This window comes from Medicago truncatula, chromosome 4 (genome assembly GCF_003473485.1).
Source record: "Medicago truncatula cultivar Jemalong A17 chromosome 4, MtrunA17r5.0-ANR, whole genome shotgun sequence".
Classification (NCBI taxonomy): domain Eukaryota; kingdom Viridiplantae; phylum Streptophyta; class Magnoliopsida; order Fabales; family Fabaceae; genus Medicago; species Medicago truncatula.
In genome coordinates, this window is record NC_053045.1 from 34,366,286 (window position 1) to 34,390,799 (window position 24,514).

A 24,514-nucleotide genomic window follows, 5' to 3' on the forward strand; every position below is an offset into this window, starting at 1 on the left:
TGTCATCACTAGTGTGGCTGATCCAGAGATGTCACCAATCCACAATATTTCAAATGGCACGTTCTTCATTGAACAGTTTGGAAATCCATTTTACCTCGCTTCCTCAGTATTTCAAACGACACGTTCTCCATCGAACAGTTTGAAAATACAGAGGTATGTGTCAACAGTTGGTCCGAAACTAGCAGGTTCAACGAAGGAGCAGCAGTCATTGCAAAAAAAAAAAAAAAAAAAAAAAAAACCTCCCCGGTGGATCCAAAATCCGAAAGGACGATCCAGGCAAAAGTTAGGGATTTCAAAAATATATACAAAAAGCAATGACTATTCAGACAAGACAATACGGTGTTGCATTGGTGAAATGGCGACTTCTTCCCCAGTTTGTGAGGACTTACCCCAGCAGTATGTTTAAGGGCTGTACCCCAACAATGGTTGATTCATTCCCCGTGGCTTTATCCCCAATGAAGGTTTCGAGTGTTCGTCCAGTGATGCCGGGCCGTTCTCCTTGTAGACCTGCCTAGTCCTGCCTCAACAATCTTACCATTATGCCGTCATATGAGTCTCATACATACTCATTCATTCATGCATACATAGCACGCATATAAATATCATTCATACATAGTTGCATTTTTACCCAATGACTTATTTCAATATCCTTAGATATCACCCCCATTGTGTCTAACTCCAAAATATCATCAAATCAAACATGTGGCAGGTCTCACCAGTAATCAGTCTATACAATTCCCCTTTGTCTTTAGACAAATTCCTTGTTCCCCTCAGGTGTATCTTCGTCAAGTTAATCCCCACTGATACCAAGCTTTACATTGTCTTTACTTTCACCGGAGGCTTTGCTTTTAGCAAATGCTAATGGTCTGTCTTACCTTTATTTTTTTACCGTGTGTGCGCTATCCCACAATGTTAGCAAACCCTGTCGGTCCATCATGTCTTTACTTTCGCCACTCGTCGGCTAAATCATGTCTTTACTTTCGCCACTCGTCGGCCAATCATGTCTTTACTTTCGCCACTCGTCGGCGAATCATGTCTTTACTTTCGCCACTCGTCGGCTAATCATGTCTTTACATTCGCCACTCGTCGGCTAATCATGTCTTTACTTTCGCCACTCGTCGGCTAATCATGTCTTTACTTTCGCCACTCGTCGGCTAATCATGTCTTTACTTTCGCCACTCGTCGGCTAGTCATGTCTTTACTTTCGCCACTCGTCGGCTAATCATGTCTTTACATTCGCCACTCGTCGGCTGAATCATGTCTTTACTTTCGCCACTCGTCGGCTGAATCATGTCTTTACTTTCGCCACTCGTCGGCTGAATCATGTCTTTACTTTCGCCACTCGTCGGCCAATCATGTCTTTACTTTCGCCACACGTCGGCAAATCATGTCTTTACTTTCGCCACTCGTCGTCAAATCATGTCTTTACTTTCGCCACTCATTGGTTAATCATGTCTTTACTTTCACCACTTGTCGGCTAATCATGTCGTTATTTTCGTCACTCATCGTCTAATCATGTCCCTACCTTTACCTTGAAGCAATGTTAACGAACATCAATCATAAACATTACTTACCATTTCTTTCCCCAGTGATATCTGTCCATTTGTCCCCAGTCAGTCTTTATGCATCATCTTTACATTCATGCTTGCATCATGTTCAGTCATATCATCACATTCATCAGCATCGCATGCCTGGCATTTTAAACGGTCCAAAATTGGCGTTTTTTTTATATTTAAGTATCTTCGACCCTTTGGTTTAAAAGTTTTCCCTTTTAAAACCTTCGTGACGAAGAAACTTAAATAGGGGCATCTGTCATACCCCAAATTTGGACCATTTAAAATCTTTTTTGTCCATATTTAAAAATAGTCCACATTCTCTTCTATTTGTTTTTTTTTACCATTTAAAACTCGTGTTTTTCTTCTTTAATCATTTAAAAAAAAATTTATCTACATTTTTATAACTTTTTGAGCGCATTTTATAATCTTGTTAGTCATAATAATCAAGTCATTTTAAAAGGTTTAATCATATTTTAAAAGTCGCGTCTTTTTATCATTTCAAACAAAATTTCGGCAGGGAGGTTACTTTGAAGTACCTCATTTGGTTCCGAAGGGACATTGTTTTTACGTTTATTTAATCTTCATTTTTATTTTATTTTTTATTTTTATTTGTTTTTTATTTTATTTGTTTTTTTATTATTTCTTCTTTTATTGTTATTATTTTTGTTTTTTTGTGTGTTGTTTATTTTTTATTCTTTGTCTTTTTGTCAAGTCTTTTTCTCCAAGTCTTAGCTGCAGGGGTATTTTGGTCTTTGATGTGTACCAGAGCCAACCCTATTTTGTCACTATAAGTACACTGCCAATCATTGGAAAAAGGGGGCGGTACAGAAATTATTACACGGATACATCAATCAACAGCCACAAAAGTTCAAAAACCCAAATCCCTTCTCTCTTTCTACTTTTTCGGATCAAATTATCAAAAATCAATGAAAAATAGATGAACATGTCAAGAGCAACATGAACAATATTCTCCAACAAAATTTCAAGAATCAACCTCGAATCACTCCACACTAACACATAAATCATCATCATCCAAACATCACAAAGCTGCCACGGACCCGTAACAAACAGATCGGTAACAAACAGTAACAAACAGATCCAAATCGTGTATAAACTCAAAAGACTCGAACACAATCACAAAAGCAAGTAAGATCCAAGCCGAACCGGATTCGAGTAAGGAAGCAAGACCGAACCAGACCGGAGCAAGCAGAGAACGAACCGGATTCAAGCAAGGAAGGAGAACTGCAACGGACTCAATTTGAGGTAAAAATCTAAGCTCAGATCTACTCTGTTTGGGACTTGTTTTCAAAAATCTAAGTTCAGATTCACACAAAGCAAGAAAAAGGATCTTTAAAAACGTAAAAAAATTGCAAACGGAGGAGTTTTGTTCCTCCGGCGCGGCGGCGCCGCCTGTTGGCCGGCGGCCACCACGCCGGAAATCGCATGGCTCACCGGAGAAGAAGGCTGCACTTGCAGACCTTCTCTCACTAGAAGTGTTTTAGAGAGAGGGAGGAAGGAGGAAATAAGAAAAAAACTGGTCCCAGCTCCTTTTATAAGCATGTGTGAACCGGTCTGGTTTATCTGAACCGGACCGGTCCATATGATTCCTCTTTCCCTTCTTTCTAAACCTTTAGATCCTTCCTTTTTTTTAATCTAACGGTCATGCATGTGCAATCTATGGTGGTACTTGGTACATCTTCAGATCTAGACTGTTTGATTTTTAATCTAACGGTCAGGGATGATTCTGTTTAGATCACACGCGTGTTCCTTGCTTGCAGTATTCCATGTTCTGTTTGGTTTAACTGTTGGATCTTAGATCCTAGGGCTGTGATGAGATTTTGGGATTCAGATCTGGACCTCTGGATTCATCCAACGGCCCAGATTTGATCCTGCTGAGCCAATGTTTTATTATTTCTTATTTTTAATTATCTTTGTTTTTTTAAATACTGTTTTTTACACTTTTTGACATTTTTGTGTTTAGAAAAATTCTAAAAAATATTTTTCTCACTATTTTAATTTTCTCTAATTTTAAAAATCCATCCTAATTGTTTCCTTTTAATTTTTTTTTTTATCTATTTCTTATATGATGATCTTAATTATTATTTGTCTTAATTCTTGCTTATTATTTCGTATGTCTCATTCATCATAATATTTCTTGTGATTACTAACTATTTAATTTTTGTCTTGAATCATAGCATGCACATTTAATTTTCTCATCATTTTACTTTGTCACTGACTTAGTGTGTATAAATAGGGGATTGATGTAATTTTATTTCTTGCATTTTATTTTGGCATAAAGGCCTTAGGGTTGTATTTAGGAATTGATGTAATAACGTAGGTAACACAAGCACCGACACTATCACACATTTATTTCCTTTATCGCTTTCCGCTCATTATTCGTTATGCCGTGCGTTAGTTTAGAAAAATCTTTTTTTTTTAAAAAAATCAAATATGCAAAACTTCAAAATCATTTTCTTAATAACATTTTTTCCTTTATTTTCTTAATCAAACTCTCAATCAATCTTAATTCAACTTCAATCATTTTCAAAATTTAAAATTAATCAACCTCACTCATTTCTTTTATCTCATGCCTTGAGGCCTCTTTCTATTATTAAAACCATTTTCAAAAAAAATCTTAAAACCAACCTAACCCACCAAAGAAATTTTTTAGTGGAACTACGTCGGTTTTGATCCCTTTCCCAAAAAAGGGTACGTAGGCAGAGGACTTGTCCTTCCAAATCAAATAAAAATAACCAAAAACATACTTCTTCTCCCTCCATTCTTTCACTTAGATTTTTAGGTAATAATTTTCAAATAAACAATGAATTTAGCACAAGATAATCTAGGTAAGAGGTTCCTATGGGATACCATAGACGCTTAGGGTGCTAGCACCTTCCCTTCGCGTAACCAACCCCCGAATCCAAAGTCTCGAAGGGGTTTTTACTCATTTTTTCCCTTCCCAAGAATAAAAATCGAGAGTTCAAAGATTGACGATTCAAATCAATCAATGGTTTGATATCCGAAAATCGGGGAGCACAGTTACCTTTGTAGTATGTACTTAAGAAGTCCTAGGAGAATGGAGCTAGAGTAAAGTGATTATTTATTGACTAACAAATTGCATCATAAAGAGTTGAAATTGTAGGGAATAAAGTGATTATTCCAGAATTAAGGTAGGGTTGTTAGTGAAATAGGTTATTTATGGTAATTTGAATTTTACATCTCATTTAAGAGGACAATATGATGAATTTTCAATATAATTGGTTCAACATTTTCCTTAAAAGTGAGATTAGCGCATAATCAATCATGCAGTAACATATATAAACATTGACACAGTGAGAATATATAAGATTGATGGTAAATAATAGTCATGAATGAGTTGAGTGGCATTCAACCAACATTGAAGCTGAAATATTAGTAAGGTAATTGCCTGAGTAGGTAATAGATAAGATAATAAAGGATAATTGAGTTCCATGAGGGGTTCCTCAAGACATTCAACCAACAAAATATCAAAGTTAAACATAGTTTATAGTCCAAAAGGTGGCATTATAGTAATGTCATAAATATCAGCCTGTGTGGTTCTTGATAGAACACATATGAGGAAAACATCTAGCGCTCATACACATGCCTCAACACCAGCACTACTACTACCAACAAACTACCCAAAGAAACACCAGCCAAAAACTCATCCAGCAGCTGCCGTGTGCAAAAAGCAGAAACTGAACTGCAGACAACAGCAACATACTAGCCCAAACAGCAAAAACCAGCATCCTGCTGACACAAAAATTGGGCTGACAACCAAACCTGCAAGCCCAGAACAGCAGGATACTAAGAACAGCCCCTGCACTACAACTTGCACCTCCTCTGTCCAAATCCCCTACCTCGTAAGACATTCTTGTGGATTCCAACTCCATTCATAATACAACACGTTGAAATATTTAGCCTACTCAAGCTCCAATGCCAAGAGAGCACCATAATTTCCTCCACCAAATCATCAATTGGAATGGAAATGCAAACAATATTCTATTGATTAATCCAAAGAATCATTACAACTTGGTAATTGTAGTCGTTTTTTATAGAGAACAGTAGGTAAATAAGAAGATGCGCTAATAATAAGAAAAAGAAGAATAGAATAGAGGGAGTACATAATCAGAGAAAGAGAGAAAGAGAAGTTACATCACACATATTTCATGTCTTATTTCTTTGGTCTTCTCTTATTTATGCGATCATTACACATTTCCATTTTGGCTTTTTCAAAAAAAAAATATGCGATCATTAACATAATTCTTCCTTTTTTTTTCCACATATGAGATCTAAAATCACATAATACATATAGGTTTTTGGCAAGAGTATTGGTTAAGGATACTATTGCATGATACTACAAAGCTATTTCTTTTGATTTCTTAACCAATACATTATTCTCAATAAATATAATACATATTGAAAATAAAAAGCAAACACACTAACATCATTACATATACCCAGAAGAGTACTTATTTCAACAATCACACAGAAACTCAAACATTAAACATATAGTACTATGTAATTAGCACAATACTAAAATTAAAATCACATATCTGAAACACCCTGAACTTCCAATTTTGGAACCCATATGAAATTATCAGCAGGAAAAAAGTGACAGACATTAGAACTTCCTGGCACAACACCAAGAACCTGAAATGAAACATGACCATGTCCCCAATGAGAAGTATCCATATGACAAACAACCATAGCTTCCACCATATCCCCATTATCACCGACAAGTGAAACTCTATATATCCTATTTTCACTTTCTTGGCTATGGCAATAGAATACAGCATAAGGGTAAGGCATAGTGTGACATGCCACCATCTTTGGAGCTGAAATCCTCATAATTTTTTCTAATATAGTATAGTTCTGAAAAGTGACACTTGATTTGGTTAAATGTGAAGTTGCATAAACTTTGAGATCATTTTTAATACCAAGAATACTTTGAGTGAAATCAAGCATAGATTCTAAAGAAGTGGCACAGAATTTCACTTCTCCTTTGATGGGTTTGCTCTCACATTCTGTAAGGGTATCTACCATTGCTTTGGCTTGTGGAGAGTCTTGAGATAAAGAGAAGATTTTGAGAAGAGTTGGAAGTTTGTTCAATGAAAAAGGAAGTGAATCAGCTTTGTCTCTTGGCCAAAACTTAGGGGAAGTTGAAGGGTTTCTTTTGGGAAAATTAATTTGCATTCTTTTCCCAACTTTTAAGTCTTTTAAGGTGAAGAACACCATAACAGAAGGATCCATGTGATTGTGATTATGTGCATGATGTTTGTGTTCTGTTTGATGTTCATTAGTAGCAGTTTTGTTCACTGCAATATCCAAGAGTTTGCTTTCTGTTCCAGCTAATTCTCTTGCTCTGCTTCCATAAAAAATCTGCAAAAATTTAGAGAGCTTTGAATATAGAAATAGAGTTCCAAGAAAAAGAAAGGAAAAAAAAAAAGCACATAACATAAGATACCGTGATTAGAAATAGTAGATGAAGAAAGATGATCTCAGATATAAACTTTGGACTCATGTTTCTCCTTAGCATGTATTGAATGATTTTGTGCACCTTTGTATAGCTAAATCCAACACTGGAAAACAATTAAAGGCTTAATTGCATTTTTCCCCCCTATAGTTTGCCAATTGTGCGATTTTGCACCCCATTGTTTAAAACGAGCGATTTTGCCCCCTATAGTTTTCCTCCTTTCTGATTTTATGGTTCCCATGACATTTAATGCTGATGTGTTTGTTATTTATCAATTAATGTGTGCCACGTGTGTAATTTCATTTTTTTAAAAATAAAAAAAAAATGGTATTTTTCAGATTAATTAATAAAAATACCATCATTTTCACGTGCCTCCTTATCTCAAAATCTAAAAAAATACCTTTTTTCATTAATTGATAAATAACAGACACATCAACACTAAATATCATGGGAACCATAAAATCAGAAAGGGGGAAAACTATAGGGGGCAAAATCGCTCGTTTTAAACAATGGGGTGCAAAATCGCACAATTGGCAAACTATAGGGGGGAAAGTGCAATTAAGCCTTAAAGAAATTTGTGCACCTTTATCTACATGATTATATTAGGTACTCTGCATTTGCGCACGTGGAGGATAGTCGATTTACACCAAAAAATATCAGGTACTTGGCAATCCAATATTTAAACCACAGAGGAGTTTAAATATACTTTTGCTCGTTTTGACTAATCTATGATTTTGGTTCTTTTTTTTTTTTTTTCCTTTTATCATATAATATTGGTATAAAATTTTCAGCGATGCATAATGATGATTAATCTCCTTCGGAGAATTTGTGGCAAACAATATTAGTTCTCCCTCTTTCTACCGGATTTTTATCATATGAGAAATGATATTTGAACATCCATTTAGTGATAATTTTTGCAACAATTTTCTCTCTCATATTCACATTACTTTTTACTTTATCTCTCTATTGTTATGGTTTCTGTGTCAGTACCACTTTTTTCTTTGTAAAATATGGTTGTCAAATAAGTTGTCACCAAATTAGTTGTTCAAATAACACTCTTCTTATCATATGTATCAGTTAGAAATCGAACCTCTAACAATATATTTAAAGGATTCAAATCTCTTGCCACTCAAACCATTCTATTATTGGTTGGTTCACTTACTTTTAAATCCACGGTTTTGGTGACCTACTCCTTCCATTTTTAAATATAAGCAAATTTTACTTTTTAGGTTCATTTAATTAATGATGTATGTGGTCCATATTATGAACCACATATATCATTAATTGAATAAATCTAAAAAGTAAAATTTACTTATATTTAAAAACGGAGGAAGTAATTCTCCAAACAAAAACACCCTTACTAACAACTGAACCAAACTTCGTTGGATAAGACATGTTTAACTATATATTATTTCTTTTAGAAAAATAAATTGAAATGTTGGAACAATATTATAAAAAGCGACCCTGTTTGGATTATCTTATTTTAGAGTTTATGCAAATAAATATGTCTTTATGTATTATTTATAAGATTGTTAACGTAGTTTATGAAAAAACAGTTTATGAATGTACTATTTTCGTTAGTAAGAACTTATAAATTAAAATAAAAATTTATTTATTTGGATAAGCTCTTTTTCATAAGCTCAATCCAAACGGGGTCTAAATAAACAGAGTAATTGCTTATTAAAAAAGTATGATACATCGATAGTAATGTACGGTGAGTTACTTTGTCGTTAATTTAAATATGGAAAATGTTAACAAGTACTTCATTCTTTTGGAAATTGTGTATTCTACTTTTGAAAGTTAAAAAGGTGATTTTCTTAATGTCAAACTCGACTTTTCTTTCTACTGTTAGTATGCTAACTAATGCCTTAAGGACACCGACAAGACATTTTTTAAGTGAAATAATTTTATAGTAATTTCTACCAATTCATTTATAACTTTAATTAAATGTTTATTTTTAATACTCCCTCCGTCCCTAAATAAATGATCTAGTTGACTCTTACACACATACCAATGCATATGTTTTATCTTTGATATCTTCAATTCTCTACTAAAAAAAATTATAAAAATTTAATATTTTAAAAATACTCATCGAGACGAATCCAACAACATCTTACATGATATTATTTATCTTTGTGAATTAGTAGAAAAGTATGGTCAAAGTATATCAAGTCAATAATGCATATTGTCAACTAAGTCATTTATTAAGGGACGGAGGGAGTATATGCTAATATTACTTTTAAATTAGCATACAATACACATGATATTTGCTTATCATCCTTTCAATATGTATGATTTTGACATTTGCAACTAGTTGAATCACCATCAACTAGTTTGTCTTTTTGTAATTTTTTATTTTTCACGGTTTTATTGCTTCTTCTCTTTGTTCTTAGATGGACCGCGTATGAAATCACTGAATGTTGATTTAATTGGTAAGAAGTTCATTCACCCGTAATATTGTAGATTTAACTTTTATTGTCATACAATAACTTCTTTGATAGATGATCTATAAATATACCTTTAAATATTTTTTGAGTCTTGGATTCTACCCTTACTTTGATGAGTCTTCAAAGCCAACCCACCTAAAGTTTTAAGTATAGATGGACCGTACATGGACCCAAATATATTTCTAAATTCTTTGGTACATGATCTATAAACATAAATTCATGATCAAGGGTAATTAAGATATTTTTGATAATCAGTTAAGCTATCCAAATGTTTGTAATTTATTTGCAGCAGCTGAATTCAAATGATTTCTTTTTTTAGTCGTTGGGAGCATATACTATAGTATTTGATGTCCCCTTGGCTTCAGCTTTTTCATTTTCATATTGACAATAAAAAACAAAAAGCAAATCTATACTGATGAAAGAAAATCTCATGTGTTTTTTGATGAACTAATAACCAGATTCAGGTGGGTCGCCAATGATATATGCTGTAAAAGATTAGGGAGATCGCTTATGGGCTTTCAAGTTGTTCAATCCTAAAAAAATCAATAGAAAGATAGCTTCCGGTAAATTTTGAGTGAAAAAATTTTGATCGAAAGATATGTTCTAACAAATTCGTACAATCAGAATTTAAGTTTTGATAAATTTAAGAGATTATAAGTAAAATTGAGGGACCTATGGAGCGCCTTCAAACGTTAGACAAATCTCTTCAATCAATTGATCAGCATGTTCAATTTTTTGTCCTAACATCAGCATATTAAATTATTGCTCATGATGCTCGGAGTCAAGATCCTCTCCATTTTATACATTCTCCATTTCTTTCATTTGGAGGTATATTTATAAGGATAAAAACATATTTAATCTAATAATAAAATAGACTTTTTCTTTTTTTTTTAGGGAGTAAAATAGAGACTTATTTGGTCCAAATTAGTGAATGGCTAATTTTGATTTTTTTTCGTTGAAAATTTGACCTTTCCACAAACTTTGGTCAATTTTTAAGAAGGGATTAGTTTCTCCTTTCTTATAAAGTTGTTATGCTTAATTTAAATAGTAATTTGTCTCGGTAATTAAATTGATCCGCACTTAAATTGTGAGAGATTAAATCAGATCTTTAGTCTTAAAAAGTTCGACACGTTTGTTACTGTTTTTCTAAAATAGTTTTTAAAACGTTTACATTGAAATTTGTAACAGTTCTTTTTAATAGAATAATTTTTAAATTTTAAATCTTTAAAAGGTATCCCAAGTCATTCGTTAATAGTATGATCCAAATAATGTTACAGTTACTAACAACGACGGTACCAAAAAATAATTGAATCAAATTGACTGGACATATAACCAAGCAATAATTTTGAAAATACATGCGGTACAATAATAATACACTTGCAATTGGGGGCAATAATTCTGATATTGCACAACTGAATCGGTAGTGGTTGAGGAAATATCTTCAACTAATGTTTTTTTTTTTAATAAACAATTCGGTATTCAACTCAAAAATTAGTTTATTAGAGGGTTTAATTCCACCGTTAATTAATGTATAACTGTTTTTGTGTTTGTTTTCGTCGATAAATAAATATTATTAAAACTTACCACCTAGGTCTCGTGAGCATAGCTCAGTTGGTAGGACAGTGCATTATTATATAAAGGGGTTGGGGTTTGAACCCCTGACATCCCACTTATTCATCTTATAAGGTGAATTCTAGCCATAGTTTTAAAACTCGGCTCGATCATCGACTCGACAGAGGCACTGGGTCACTGAGTGGATGGTCGAACCATCGAGTCATTGGTTGAACTGCATGACTGAATCGGATTAAACCGGATGACTCGATTAAATAACTCGGTGTTTAGATATATATTTAATCAAATTAAATTGGATTGAACGAGTACTCAGTCTCTACAAAAACCAAAATAATGACACAAATAGAATAAAAATAAATATCCAACAAACATAATTTCATAGATTAATTATTATGTTTAAATAAAATATTTAAGCTTGATAATTATATATGCTTATGTTTTTAACCAAGATTACATAAGTTTATATTGTAAGATATTTTTATCATTTGAAAGAATTCAACGAGATCCAAAAGTATACGTTATTATATCTACTTCATCCGTTCCTATATGTAATCATCCATTTGATTTTACTTTTGTCCTTAAATGTAAACTCCTTTTCAAATTATTAGATACATTTATTATTTTTTTTCCTAAACATTCCCCTAATTAATCATACTAACTTGTCTTGAAATACGAAAAGTCAAATTTAATATACATACAAAGAAAAGACAATTTTGTAATATTAACACATAAAATATATACATTAATTACAGTAACAACTTTTCTTAATAAATGTGGAAAAAGTAAAGGGGGCTTACATATAGGGACGGAGGGAGTATATTAAAAGCATCTAGATCACAAAAATTAGTAGTGCTTCAGTGGTAGGCAGAGCATTGATTGATAGAAATGTTGTGGGTTCAACTCTCACCTAGGCTATTTTTTACAATAATAAAATAAAATCAGTGACGTTCAACGTGACAGCTTGCATAGGAAATTGTGTACGGTTATGAATGAGCTTTAAGGAGGCGTTATGAGCATTAAATCCGCATTAGTTAATAATTAAATAAAAGGCTTAATACATGTTTCGGTCCCTCAATTTATTTTTGTATTTCATTTTGATCCTTTAACTTTAAATCGTCTATTTTATAAAATAACAACATAGTTATCCTTTTTTATGAAAAAAAAAATCAAAAACTCCAAAAAAAAAATCATCAAACTCATAGGTAAACGCAAATCTTCATCATACAAGCCAAGAAAATTAAATTTCTTTGAAAAAAATCTCATAAAAAATGATAAGATATTGTCATTTTATAACATAAAGGACTAAATCGTGACAAGAAAAAGATAAAGGACGAAAGTGTTACCTAAAATAAAGTTAAGGGACTAATTGTGTAATTTTGCCAAAAAAAAATATAGGCTTAATACATGTTTTGGTCCCTTAACTTATTTTTGAATTTCATTTTGGTCCCTTAACTTTAAACTGTCTCAATTTGGTCCCATAACTTTACCTCCGTTTACCTAAGTGGTCCCTTCTGTTAAAAAAACTAACAGAAGGGACCACTTAGGTAAACGGAGGTAAAATTATGGGATTAAATTGAGACGGTTTAAAGTTAAGGGACCAAAATAAAATTCAAAAATAAGTTAATATACCTTCCAATATTATTTAATTTTTTCTTTTACATTTGACTCGTTAGAAAAAAAAGTGTTATAGTATAATATACTATCCGATTTTGGGAGAAAGAAGTAGTGGTAATTTGAAGTTCGATTAATAGGTAGGAAAGTCTGATCAATAATTATTCAACTCAATAATTAAATTTAGATTCTTGTTATATAGATTTTGGAATATATTTCTTTTGTATATGTTAATTTCATTATTATTGTTGTTGTTATTATTATTATTATTATTATTATTATTATTATTATTATTATTATTATTATTATTACTACTATTATTACTATTATTATTATTATTAATGTTAAATTTTGTTTTTAATTGAAATTATTTTGATTTAGATTGAAATTATAGGTTAGATAATAAAATTATTTTTATTAGGCTTAATACATGCTATGGTATTTTAGTTTTATAATTACTTTTTGAGGGATAGTTTTTTTTTTTTTTTAAGCAGAGGGATGGTTTTAAAATTACTAATTAGTGAAATATTTTTATACTTTCTACCCTCATTTATAACTTTACATATTTATTTTTAATATATGCTAATATTATTTTTAAATTAGCATACAATACACATGATATTTGCTTATTATCATTTCAATACGTATGATTTTGACATTTGCAACTAGATGGACCGCACATGAAATCATTAAACGTTGATTTTGTTGGTAAGAAGTTAACTCATCCGTAGTATTGTAGATTTAACATCGTTGTCGATACAATGACTTCTTTGGTAAATGATCTATAAATAGAGCTGTCAAAACGGGCAGCCCGGCCCTAAACGGGCCGGCCCTAACGGGCTTCGGTTTTGATAGGGCCAGGCCAAAAAGCCCGAGTGGAAAATGGGCTTGAAATATACTACCCGAGCTCGGCCCTACACGGGCCGCGGGCTAACGGAGCCCTTATTAATTTTTTTATTTTTTTTATATAAAAAAAGTACTATAAAAATAAATTGTAAACATTTTTGTATACTAGTCGTAAACTAATGCAGAATTTTTTAAGTAGGTTCATGGAGCATTTTAAAACTTGACACCTAAAACCTGCTAATACAATTCTAAGATGCATCAGAGGCATAATTGATTATGGTGTGCTAATGCCTAATTCAGATTCTGATTGAGGAGGTGATCAGGATGTTAAGAAGAGTATTACAAGTATTTTGGCATCGTTCCTTGTGAGCTAAGAAATAGGTAGTTGAATTGTATATAGATTGTTAAGAGGATGAACTTTGATTTAACTAATACTTGTAGGGAAGAGAACATATCTACTCACAAGATTGTGTCCTTGGATTTTCATCCTCATGGTTTTGTTTAGTGGAATACTATTTCTTCTTTTATTGAGGAACATTTTGCTCGTAATAGACCAAGTCTTCAAAATTATCATTTTTGTTAATTCTTTTGTTTATTGATGATTGTTTGTTGTTGCACTCTTTTTTGCTTCACCTAGTGTTCCAGAATTGGCCAAGGCCTAATCCATCAACATATTGGGTAATCCTAAACCATTAGCTCCTAAACACAACACAATATGGATGCGCTCCAGAGGCATACTCAAATAGGACCATTGTTCGAATTAGGACTTTCATATCAAAATCACATCATGATCTAATTGCACTTGTCCTTTATAATAGTTGTATAATTAGGACTTCAGGGTCTTAAAACCTTGATACTCCTAGTATAAAGCCTAACTTAAGGCTTGGGATCAGATACACTATTTTCTAACTGTGAAACAACACACTTGTAATGCCTAAGACTAACGAGGAAGGGGAGTGGTCGTCGGTGCACAAGGCATGATAAAGAGTGGCTTCTAACAGCTTCTAGGCAAACTGAATTCACATCAGAATGAGAGGGATCCTGATATTGTGTAGGTATGGGACATCATGGTTGAAGGAAGAGGCTTATAACAATTGTTTGATACTAACTATACAAACAAGATGCATATTCTTTGTGGTAGCCGAAACCATAAGAACTTAACATGCTTGACTTGGAGCAATTTTGGGATGGGTGACCTTCAGCGAAGTTTCACGAAAAGCGTGTGAGTGAGGACAAAACATGCATACAACGTTCATCTTCCTCTACCTTCTAATACACCATCAGGATGAAAATCTTAGGTCTAAAAGGATCAACGGTGTCGCCTATAGGAATCGTACACTACGATTTCACCACCTTTTAGTTCTAAGATCCAAAGGCAAACCTAAGATGTGGGTGGCAAGTGGCTAGCACCGTCATAGTTAACCCACAACTCTACCAAGTTGATGACACCATTGCTTCATCATCGTCACTGTCACTTGAAGCAAATTTGAACCAGCGTCGAAATCAGAACCACGTGATTTCCCTTTCCATTCAAGAATTTCCTCTTTAATTAGAACCTGGAGATCCAAATAATTTCATCCTTTAATGGCGGCCAATGGCCATGAGACCAACAACCTCCTCTATGATCTTTTGGTGGCTATTCATCAACTACCTTGGATTATTTCAGCGCAAGGAGAGCGCCTAAACCATATAAAGATTGAACTAAGGGAGAATAAACATCATCATTTGTCAAGAGAGAACAATTTCCTTCCTGAGGAGATCGAACATCCCAAATTGATATGTCATCACCTATTAGGGTCTCTTAGGTCCATATCCAGAAAGCACAGTGGAAATGGACACAAACCACCGTCAAGGAGCCAAAGATCACATTTCATATCTACTAGAAGATGTGTCAATTACAGAGGAGACCACAAGAACTCCCTTTCGCTGACGAAAAGGAATGGATGAAGGGATCGTGAGTGATCCCCCCTCATGTCACCACTTTCTACACTCCATTTTGTCATAAAGTTTATGGTTTGAGGAAGAACCACTTCGCCAAAATGCTTTCAATAACATGATATATTGTTATCATGTCCCGAGATTGTTTCCTCAGCACAATGCATCATTCTGAAATCGTCTCACACCATAACATTTCTCTTCACCTTATTATCATCTTACATTTGAAAAGAGTCAACAAGTATCTTAGCAATTAACTCTCGAATGGTATCTTTTTAAAGTTGTCAACGATAAATTAAGTCTTTTGAATTCTATTTCTAATATTTACTATACACTTGCTAAATAAAAAAATATTTATTATACGCACACAAAATTGTTCAAAAATGGACTAAGTTGGGTCTTTTAAGATGAGTAATAAGAAATAGACTTTGAGATGATAAACACATTCTCTTTTGTTACCACAGAATGAATGGTAACACATCAGAGATTTTCCTTTCAAAAAAACAGCACATGAGAAATTTATTAGGATTGAAAAAGGGGAGGAACTAGTATGGGTTATTTTTTGTATTTTTTGGTGTAGATAAAATTATCATTTCATCATTAAGTGTCCAAAAATATCATTTACCTTCCATGAAATGTTGCAAAGGGCATACATTAGCACACTATCATGTGCCAGTAGGGGGAACTAACCTTCAAATAAAGGGTTGAGCAAAATTTAACACACCTCATACCTAACCACTTCTTACAAATTCAACCAAATAAAAACCACCCTCTGGATATACTTTACAATCTGATAACATAGCCGCACCACCTACATCAATGCCACAAAGGACAGGCTGAAGCAGGCACAGATTGGAGGATAAGGCACCAAACATATGACTCACACCGGCCATATTTTGGATGAAAAATTAAAGATGAATGATAGAGTAAAAATAATTAGAGACTTATTTGGTCCAAATTAGTGAATGACTAATTTTGTTCTTTTTTCGTTAAAAATCTAAAATCATCATAAAAAAAACGCGAAAGAGATTAATTTAACCTAAATTTATAAATTCATGTGCCATCATCGTTATTCACAATGGCATATGCAAATGCAAATGTAATTGACACACATCATCTTACAAGATACGTCAATAACTTAATAGACAAACTTTGATCAAATTTTATGAAGGGGTTAGTTTCTCCTTCGTATAAAGTTGTCATGACTAATTTGAATAATATTTTTTGTCGGTAATTAAATTGACCAGCACTCAAATTATGAGAGATTAAATTGGATCATAAGTCTTAAAAAAATGAGTATTTTTTTTTTTATAAAAAAAATTTGTTACTAATTTTTGCAAAATTACTTATATAGTCCCTTAACTTAATTTCAAACAACGATTCAATCTATATCTTTTTTCCTAATCATTTTTTTCATTTTACATATGAATTTTTAAGAGACCACGAAAATAATCTTACTTTTTAAAGAGAGTTTTTAAACAAAGTTTCAAATGAATAATTGGTTTAAATAGTTTCTCATAAAAATTCATTTTGAATATTTTATCATTTTGCTACTTTTTTATAACAATAAAATTTTAAAAAATACGTAAATTAAGAAGCCATTTTGAGTAGCTTCACATAAAAGAACTTATGAACAAAAGCAAAACGGAATATTTTATCATAAGCAATATACTACCATTTGAAAAAACAAACAATAAAATGAATGATAAAGATAATATTACGAAGTTACGAACAACAACAGGACCAAAAAATGATCGAATCAATCAAAGTATGGGGTCATTCATATCAAGCAATAATACCTTTTTTTAGGGGATGCGGTACAATAATATACTTGCAATTGAGGGGCAATAATTCAGATATTCCACAACTGAATCGGTAGTGGTTGAGAAAATATCTTCAACTAATGTTTTTTTTTTTAATAAAAAATTCGATATTCGACTCAAGAACTCTCAAAAATTGACTTATTTAAAGGACTAATTCCACTGTCAATTAATGTATAAATGTGTTTGTGTTTGTTTTTGTCGATAAATATTATTAAAACTTACCACCCAACATCATAATAGAGTTTTTTTTTTTATTTTTTTTTTAAGATCATAATAGAGATTGTTACCCACCTCCTAACAATGTGATTGTGTTTTAAGGGTCTTTTTTTTAGGGAGTATTTAAGGGTCTATTTAGTTTCACTCTTATAGAAGTTTTATCATTCTTAAGGTAATCAAATATAAATCATTTTACTTCACCTTAAAAATTAATTTTACAAAATCAATATGTTGTTGAACCAAACACACAATAAATCTTTTACCTTCAAACTTCCCCTATTAATGTTCTAATTTCACCTGAGAAACACGTTGAGAAAAACTTTATGTTAAAACTCATTTCTTTTTATAGGAGTTGTTGCACTTTAATTAATTAACCAAATGATTTCTTTTTATAGTCGTTGGGAGGATATCCTATAGTATTTGATGTCCCCTTGGCTGCTTCAGCTTTTTCATTTTCATATTGACAATAAAAAACAAAAAGCAAATATATACTGATGAAGAAAATCTCATGTGTTTTTGATGAACTAATCACCATATTCAAGTGGGGAATTTTTTTTTTTTCTGCCCTTATTTAATTCCAAAAATATAAAAATGCCCTAGTTTTGAAAAAAATTGCATAAATGCCCTACTTTTCAGAATTTACTGATACCTTGCAACCCCCACTTGCGGGGTACCTTAAAAAAATTTTAAAAATTAACTACCCCGCAAGTGGGACTTGCGGCCTCCTTTTTTTTTTTTTTTTTTTTTTAAAATTAAATAACTATAACTACACGCCTATATTTTTTTTTTTTTTTTTAAAAAAATTAATAGATTGCCACCCCCACTTGCGGGGTAGGCTTAATTTTTTTTTTAAATTTTTTTAATACCCCGCAAGTGGGGCTTGCGGGTTTGTTTTTTGTTTTTTTTTTTTAATTTTATTAATAATAATAATAATAATAATAATAGTAATTATTATTAATAATAATAATAATAATAATATTAATAATAATAATAATATTAATCACTAGACATCCTATAAATAAAATAAAGACTAAATTTCTACTGATGTCTAATATTAATGCAATCTTTGCGGGAATGACCAGTCATCCTACAAATACCGCATCTTCTCTCAGTTTCCACATCGTCCATCTCGGTCCTAATGCGAGTAATTGGTGGACGACCTTACACTACATATATATATATTTCCACTACATATTATTATTATTATTATTAATAATTACTATTATTATTATTATTATTATTATTATTATTATTATTAATAATAATAAAATTAAAAAAAAAAAACAAAAAACAAACCCGCAAGCCCCACTTGCGGGGTATTAAAAAAATTTAAAAAAAAAATTAAGCCAGCCTACCCCGCAAGTGGGGGTGACAATCTATTAATTTTTAAAAAAAAAAAAATAAAAAATATAGGCGTGTAGTTATAGTTATTTAATTTTAAAAAAAAAAAAAAAAAAAAAAGGAGGCCGCAAGTCCCACTTGCGGGGTAGTTAATTTTTAAAATTTTTTTAAGGTACCCCGCAAGTGAGGGTTGCAAGGTATCAGTAAATTCTGAAAAGTAGGGCATTTATGCAATTTTTTTTAAAACTAGGGCATTTTTGTATTTTTGGAATTAAATAAGGGCAGAAAAAAAAAAATTCTCAAGTGGGTCATCAATAAAAAAAAATTAGATTTTGTCCCTGTAATTTCAGATTCTTCCACTTTTGGTCCCTCCTTTCATCAAGTCAACAGAATCTGCATAAATTACGTCCCTGTAATTTCAGATTCCTCCCACTTTTGGTCCCTCATTTTACGTGCCATGTATGCAGATTCTGCTTACGTAGTGGAATGGGGGACCAAAAGTGGAAGAATATGAAATTACAGGGACAAAATCTAAATCTTTTTTTTTACAGGAACTAAAACTGGAATTCGCTAATATTACAGGGACGAAAAGAGATATTTACCCATGATAATATATATGGCGTAAAAGATTACTTAGATTGTTTTATAGGCTTTTAAGTTGTTCAACCCTAAAAAAAAAAAAATTGATCGAAAGATAGCTTTTCGATAGGTTCTGTACAAAAAAAAATCGATTGAAAGATACGTTCTAATAGATTTATATCATCAGACATTACGTTTTGATAAATTTAAAGGATTTTGAATAAAATTGAGGGCCTATAAAACGACATTGGGTGTGTTTGGTTATGAGAAGAAAATAAGAAGAGAGAAAGAGGTAAGAGAGAGTAAGGGAAGAGAGAAAGAGGTGGGAAATAGAGTAGATTTAAAGACTAGACAAGCCTCCTCAATCAACCAATAAACACATTCGACATTTAAGACTTAATTCACGCAGAGATTTACACTAGCGTGAGTTAACTCACGCAGAGATATTATTGTCATTTCAGTTGGGAGCGAGCAATTTCTGTTGGATAAAGAGCAGAATTCATAATGATTCATTGTTTTGTATGTTTTGCATTGCTTGTTTAGAATGTGCGTACAAGAGCTGGCCAATTTCGTACAACGTGATCAAAAATAAAATTATTTTAGAACTAATATATTAAATTTTATTCGTATACAAAAAGATTCGCAATAATTTTACTACTATACAAAATGTAATTTAAAACAACGTCAAGAAACTTTTTTATATGATAGGTTTTATTACTCACATAAAATGTAAAATTATTTCATAAGCTTAACATAATATATACAGAATATATACAGAGTTGAGGTTCCAGGCAACCCACTTATTTCATTTATTCCCCTTGAGGTGAATTTCTAGCACCATATTACTTAGCTATTTTGTGAAGTGTATTTTAACATTAACGACCTTTTTGTTTAGACAAAACACCACACCCTTCCTCTTTGTTTGGTTGTGAGCATTGATAGTTTGAATTAAAAGAAATTGTAGTCCACCATAGTTACACTTTACACGGATGATACATGGTTGTGATACTTCCTCTATTTTAAAATAAGTGTTATTATTCAAATGTGACACTTAATTTGAGACGGATAGTGTATTACTTTTCATGATAAGTAACATTACCCTTTATAAAATGGAATTAAATAAGTTTTTCAATCCTAAAATTATAATGGATTTTTTATTTTAATTCATAAAAATAAACACGAGGATGTATTCATCCACACACAAAAAAATTGTTTCGACTTTTGTCACTATTAAACATAATTTTAAACATATAATAATATGAATATACATGAGTTTGACATAATAGATAGACATACTTTCCTTCAAAAAAAAAAAATAGACATACTTTTTTCATTCAAAAAATGATAGACATACTTTTATCCCATGAGCATAGTTCAGTTGGTAGAACAATGTATTATTATATGCAGGGGTCGGAGTTCGAATCCCGGACACTCCACTTATTCACTTTATAATGTAAATTCTAAATAATAAGCTACCTGACCAAAAAAAGATAGACATATTTTATTTTTTTGTCTAGATAGATAGACATACTTTAAACACGTCTTAAATATAAAAGTGAAACAATTTTTTTTAAATATGAACATAAACTTATCAAGAACAAAAAAGTGAAACAATTTTTTTTAAGAGAATTGAAACATTTTATTTTTATTTTTAAGGACTAAAATCAAATTCTAAATACTTTTAAGGAAGAAAAATATGACATACACATTTGTTCGGCTACTATTGATTACACGCACTATATATAGGGGGGTATTGAAATTTGAAACATTCATCCAAAATATCCCATACAGACAAAAGAAACTGAACGAGGCTTTTACATTTGAAAATGAGACCTGCTCTTGCTGTGCTTACTCTCCTCTTCCTTTTCTTGGTTTGAATTTCCTTTTACAGTTTTTTATTTTTTGTACATTTAAAATTTATACATTTTTTATTTTGGTGAAAATATTTATAATTATTTATGGATATAGTCTCAATTATAAGTAGAGTTTACTTTTTATATTCATTTAATAATTAATGTATTTGGTCTCTGAGAAGTGAACTTTTGCTTATAATTGAGACTGAATGGTGTACTTTACAAATGTAAAACTTTTTTAGATGTGTTTTCAATCAAATAATACAAAATAGATATTTGTAAAGATATTTTATAAACTAAATTCAAAGAATGTTATTTTAGTGTAATTTGATTGAATGAATGTGTAAAAAAGGTGTACACATTCGATGTATGAAAATTATTCTCATATTTTTTAGTAATATTATTGGTTATTTAAAATGAAATATAAAAAAAGTAAAATTTACATTTCTTGATCAAATCCTTCTTTCATGAATAATGTCAAACAATAATTTTGTATAATTCCATAAATAGTAAGTTATTATAGAAAGTCATGAATTTAATGCATTGAAAATTAAAATATATGATTTTTTCAATAAACATTTTGTTTTTTTTGAACAAATAAATAATTTTTCAATAATTTTTTTCAATAAACATTTTGTTAATTAAGGATCTTTAAAGAATGTCTTTAGAAGACTTGTTAAGAGGACTCTAATTTTATTGGCATTCTTTTGCTAAAAACAGAAACATAATTGATGTTCCCTAGAAAAAACATTAGTCTTTTTTGTCAATAAATCTAGAGTTTAGAAATTACGATGTACTACTAACCACCATTTTCCTTTTTCTTGTCTTCTCATTATAATCCGGAGAAGTTTGCTGCTACTATAGAATCAAGAAATGATCTAAAGGAATATTGGAAAACTATTATGAAAGATGAAGAGATGCCGGAAGGAATTCAAGGGCTTCTTCAACTGAAATCTGAAATCGAACCTATGAAGAACTCCAAGGCACAAGAACAACTTGCCAAAGGTAAGTGCGATGAGCATCCCGCAACAAACACACTAAATATCATAAAAAAAAAGGTGGTCACAGAAGAATTTCAACCAAGACCCACAATTTCAGCTTATGGTGATGACAAGATTGATATAAAGGTAACTGAGAAACATATAAAAGATTTTGAGCCAAGGCCAAGTGGCACAAGGTATGACGGTGATGGTTATAAAAGCGAGAAGCTACGAGTGTACTCTGAGTTTGAACCTAGGCCAAGTGCTACAAAGTATGATGGTGATGGTGAAGGTTATAAGACTATTAAACTACCAGGGAATGACGAATTTGAACCCATACCAAGTGTTACAAGGTATGATGGTGATGGTTATAAGAGTATGAAACTATCGGGGAATGATGAGTTTGAACCCAGACCAAGTGTTACAAGGTATGACGGTGACGGTTATCAGAGTACAAAACTATCGGTGAATAATGAGTTTGAACCTATACCAAGTGTTACAAAGTATGGCGGTGATGGTTATAAGAATACCAAATTATCGGTGAATAGTGAGTTTGAACCCATACCAAGTGTTACAAGTTATGGCAGTGATGGCTATAAGAGTATGAAACTACCGGTTAATGACGAGTTTGAACCCAGACCAAGTGCTACAAAGTATGATGGTGATGGTTATCAGAGTACAAAACTATCGGTGAACAGTGAGTTTGAACCCATACCAAGTGTTACAAGTTATGGCAGTGATGGCTATAAGAGTACAAAACTACCGGTTAATGACGAGTTTGAACCCAGACCAAGTGCTACAAAGTATGATGGTGATGGTTATCAGAGTACAAAACTATCGGTGAACAGTGAGTTTGAACCCATACCAAGTGTTACAAGTTATGGCAGTGATGGCTATAAGAGTATGAAACTACCGGTTAACGACGAGTTTGAACCCAGACCAAGTGCTACAAGGTATGACAGTGATGATTATAGAAAAATGAAACTACCGATGAACGACGAATTTGAACCTAGACCAAGCGTTAAAAAGTATGATGGTGATAATAACAAAAGCAAGAAGCTACATGTGAACGACGAGTTTGAACCTAGGCCAAGTGCCACAAAGTATAATGACTAAATAAAATTAAGAATGTAGCTGCCTTTAAAGGATATAATGTGCTATAAGTGTGTCCAATAATAACTCTGGTGTGATGTATTATGGTCTTTGAATAAATAATGTAAAATATTCGGTGATTTAGAATCATCTTAATAATAATGTGTGGTCCATCTGTAAGTTCTATCTCAATTGTCAAATCCTAAAATTGTTAGGTTGAATGTATTTGGTATTTTTGAGTTTAAATATGTGATCTCTCATTTGTTTGAGTTTCACGTAATATTTATTATTCTATATATGGATAAAAAAAAAGTGTGGTATTTTCTTTGTTATTTGTATTTATTTGTTCAAAACCAAATTTCAACTTGACGGAGAGTGGTGTGAGTATTTGTTTGGACTAAAGTGTACGTAGGGGCAATTTTACTTGGTAGTAGTAATAAAATTTAGGATAAAAATCTCAAATCTAAAGAATTAAAACAATAATTATTAGACTGATCAGACTTCTTTATTCATTAAACAATTGAAATTATGATTTAAAATTTGGAAACAAGTAAAACAGAACAAAACACTTGTTAAGCAATGTAAGAATCATGTTTATGAAAACGTTAAGCGGACGATTTCACTTATGCAATTACAAGTTTTTTTGTTGTTGAGGTATACAAGGTTTTTTATGTGTTACCTTTGAAGAATCGTGAGTAATTTACTCAACAAACAAGAAAAATTAGTTGCATAAACATCAAGTGGAGTGAAATTAGCTGTCAAATCCTAAAACATAACAAGGAGTAATTCATTAATTTAATGAATTTTAGAAAATGAGCTTTATAGTTTCGATTGATTCATTCTTGAACAAAAATCGACTTTATGGGAGGTACGACTCTATTGGCGTGCATCCGGTAGGAATTGAACATGCGACTTCGCCAATTATGAGTTGGGCGCTTTAACCATTCAACCATGGATGCTTCGTGGGAATCCTATTACCTAATGAATAATCAAAATCAATTTAAGTGAAACATTTTGGATAAATCAATTAAATATTTTATTTTATAGGAGTGTTAAGATGAAGGAACATCGATTCAAATTATGGATTTTAGAATTGAGAGAGATAATTAGAGAGAGCAAGAACTCTCCTTTGGATAAACCACATTTTTTTCTCATCAAGAGAGTTTGAT

The 24,514-nt window shown here is 31.8% G+C and overlaps 2 protein-coding genes across 2 annotated transcripts; one reads left to right on the plus strand and one right to left on the minus strand.

Annotated features, from left to right (window-relative positions):
* Positions 1-5,890: 5,890 nt before the first annotated feature.
* LOC11427663 (BURP domain protein USPL1) lies at positions 5,891-7,167 on the minus strand. The gene is made up of 2 exons (XM_003606823.3): positions 7,042-7,167; positions 5,891-6,956 (listed from the first exon to the last, which is right to left on the minus strand). Exons 1-2 carry the CDS (start codon positions 7,111-7,113, stop codon positions 6,123-6,125), a joined length of 906 nt encoding a protein of 301 aa, XP_003606871.2. The 5' UTR covers positions 7,114-7,167; the 3' UTR covers positions 5,891-6,122.
* Positions 7,168-21,193: 14,026 nt separating this feature from the next.
* Positions 21,194-23,566, plus strand: LOC11412488 (uncharacterized). The gene is made up of 2 exons (XM_003606835.4): positions 21,194-21,291; positions 22,122-23,566. The coding sequence occupies exons 1-2, from the start codon at positions 21,247-21,249 to the stop codon at positions 23,367-23,369; spliced, it is 1,293 nt and encodes a 430-aa protein (XP_003606883.3). The 5' UTR covers positions 21,194-21,246; the 3' UTR covers positions 23,370-23,566.
* The last annotated feature ends 948 nt before the right edge of the window (positions 23,567-24,514 follow it).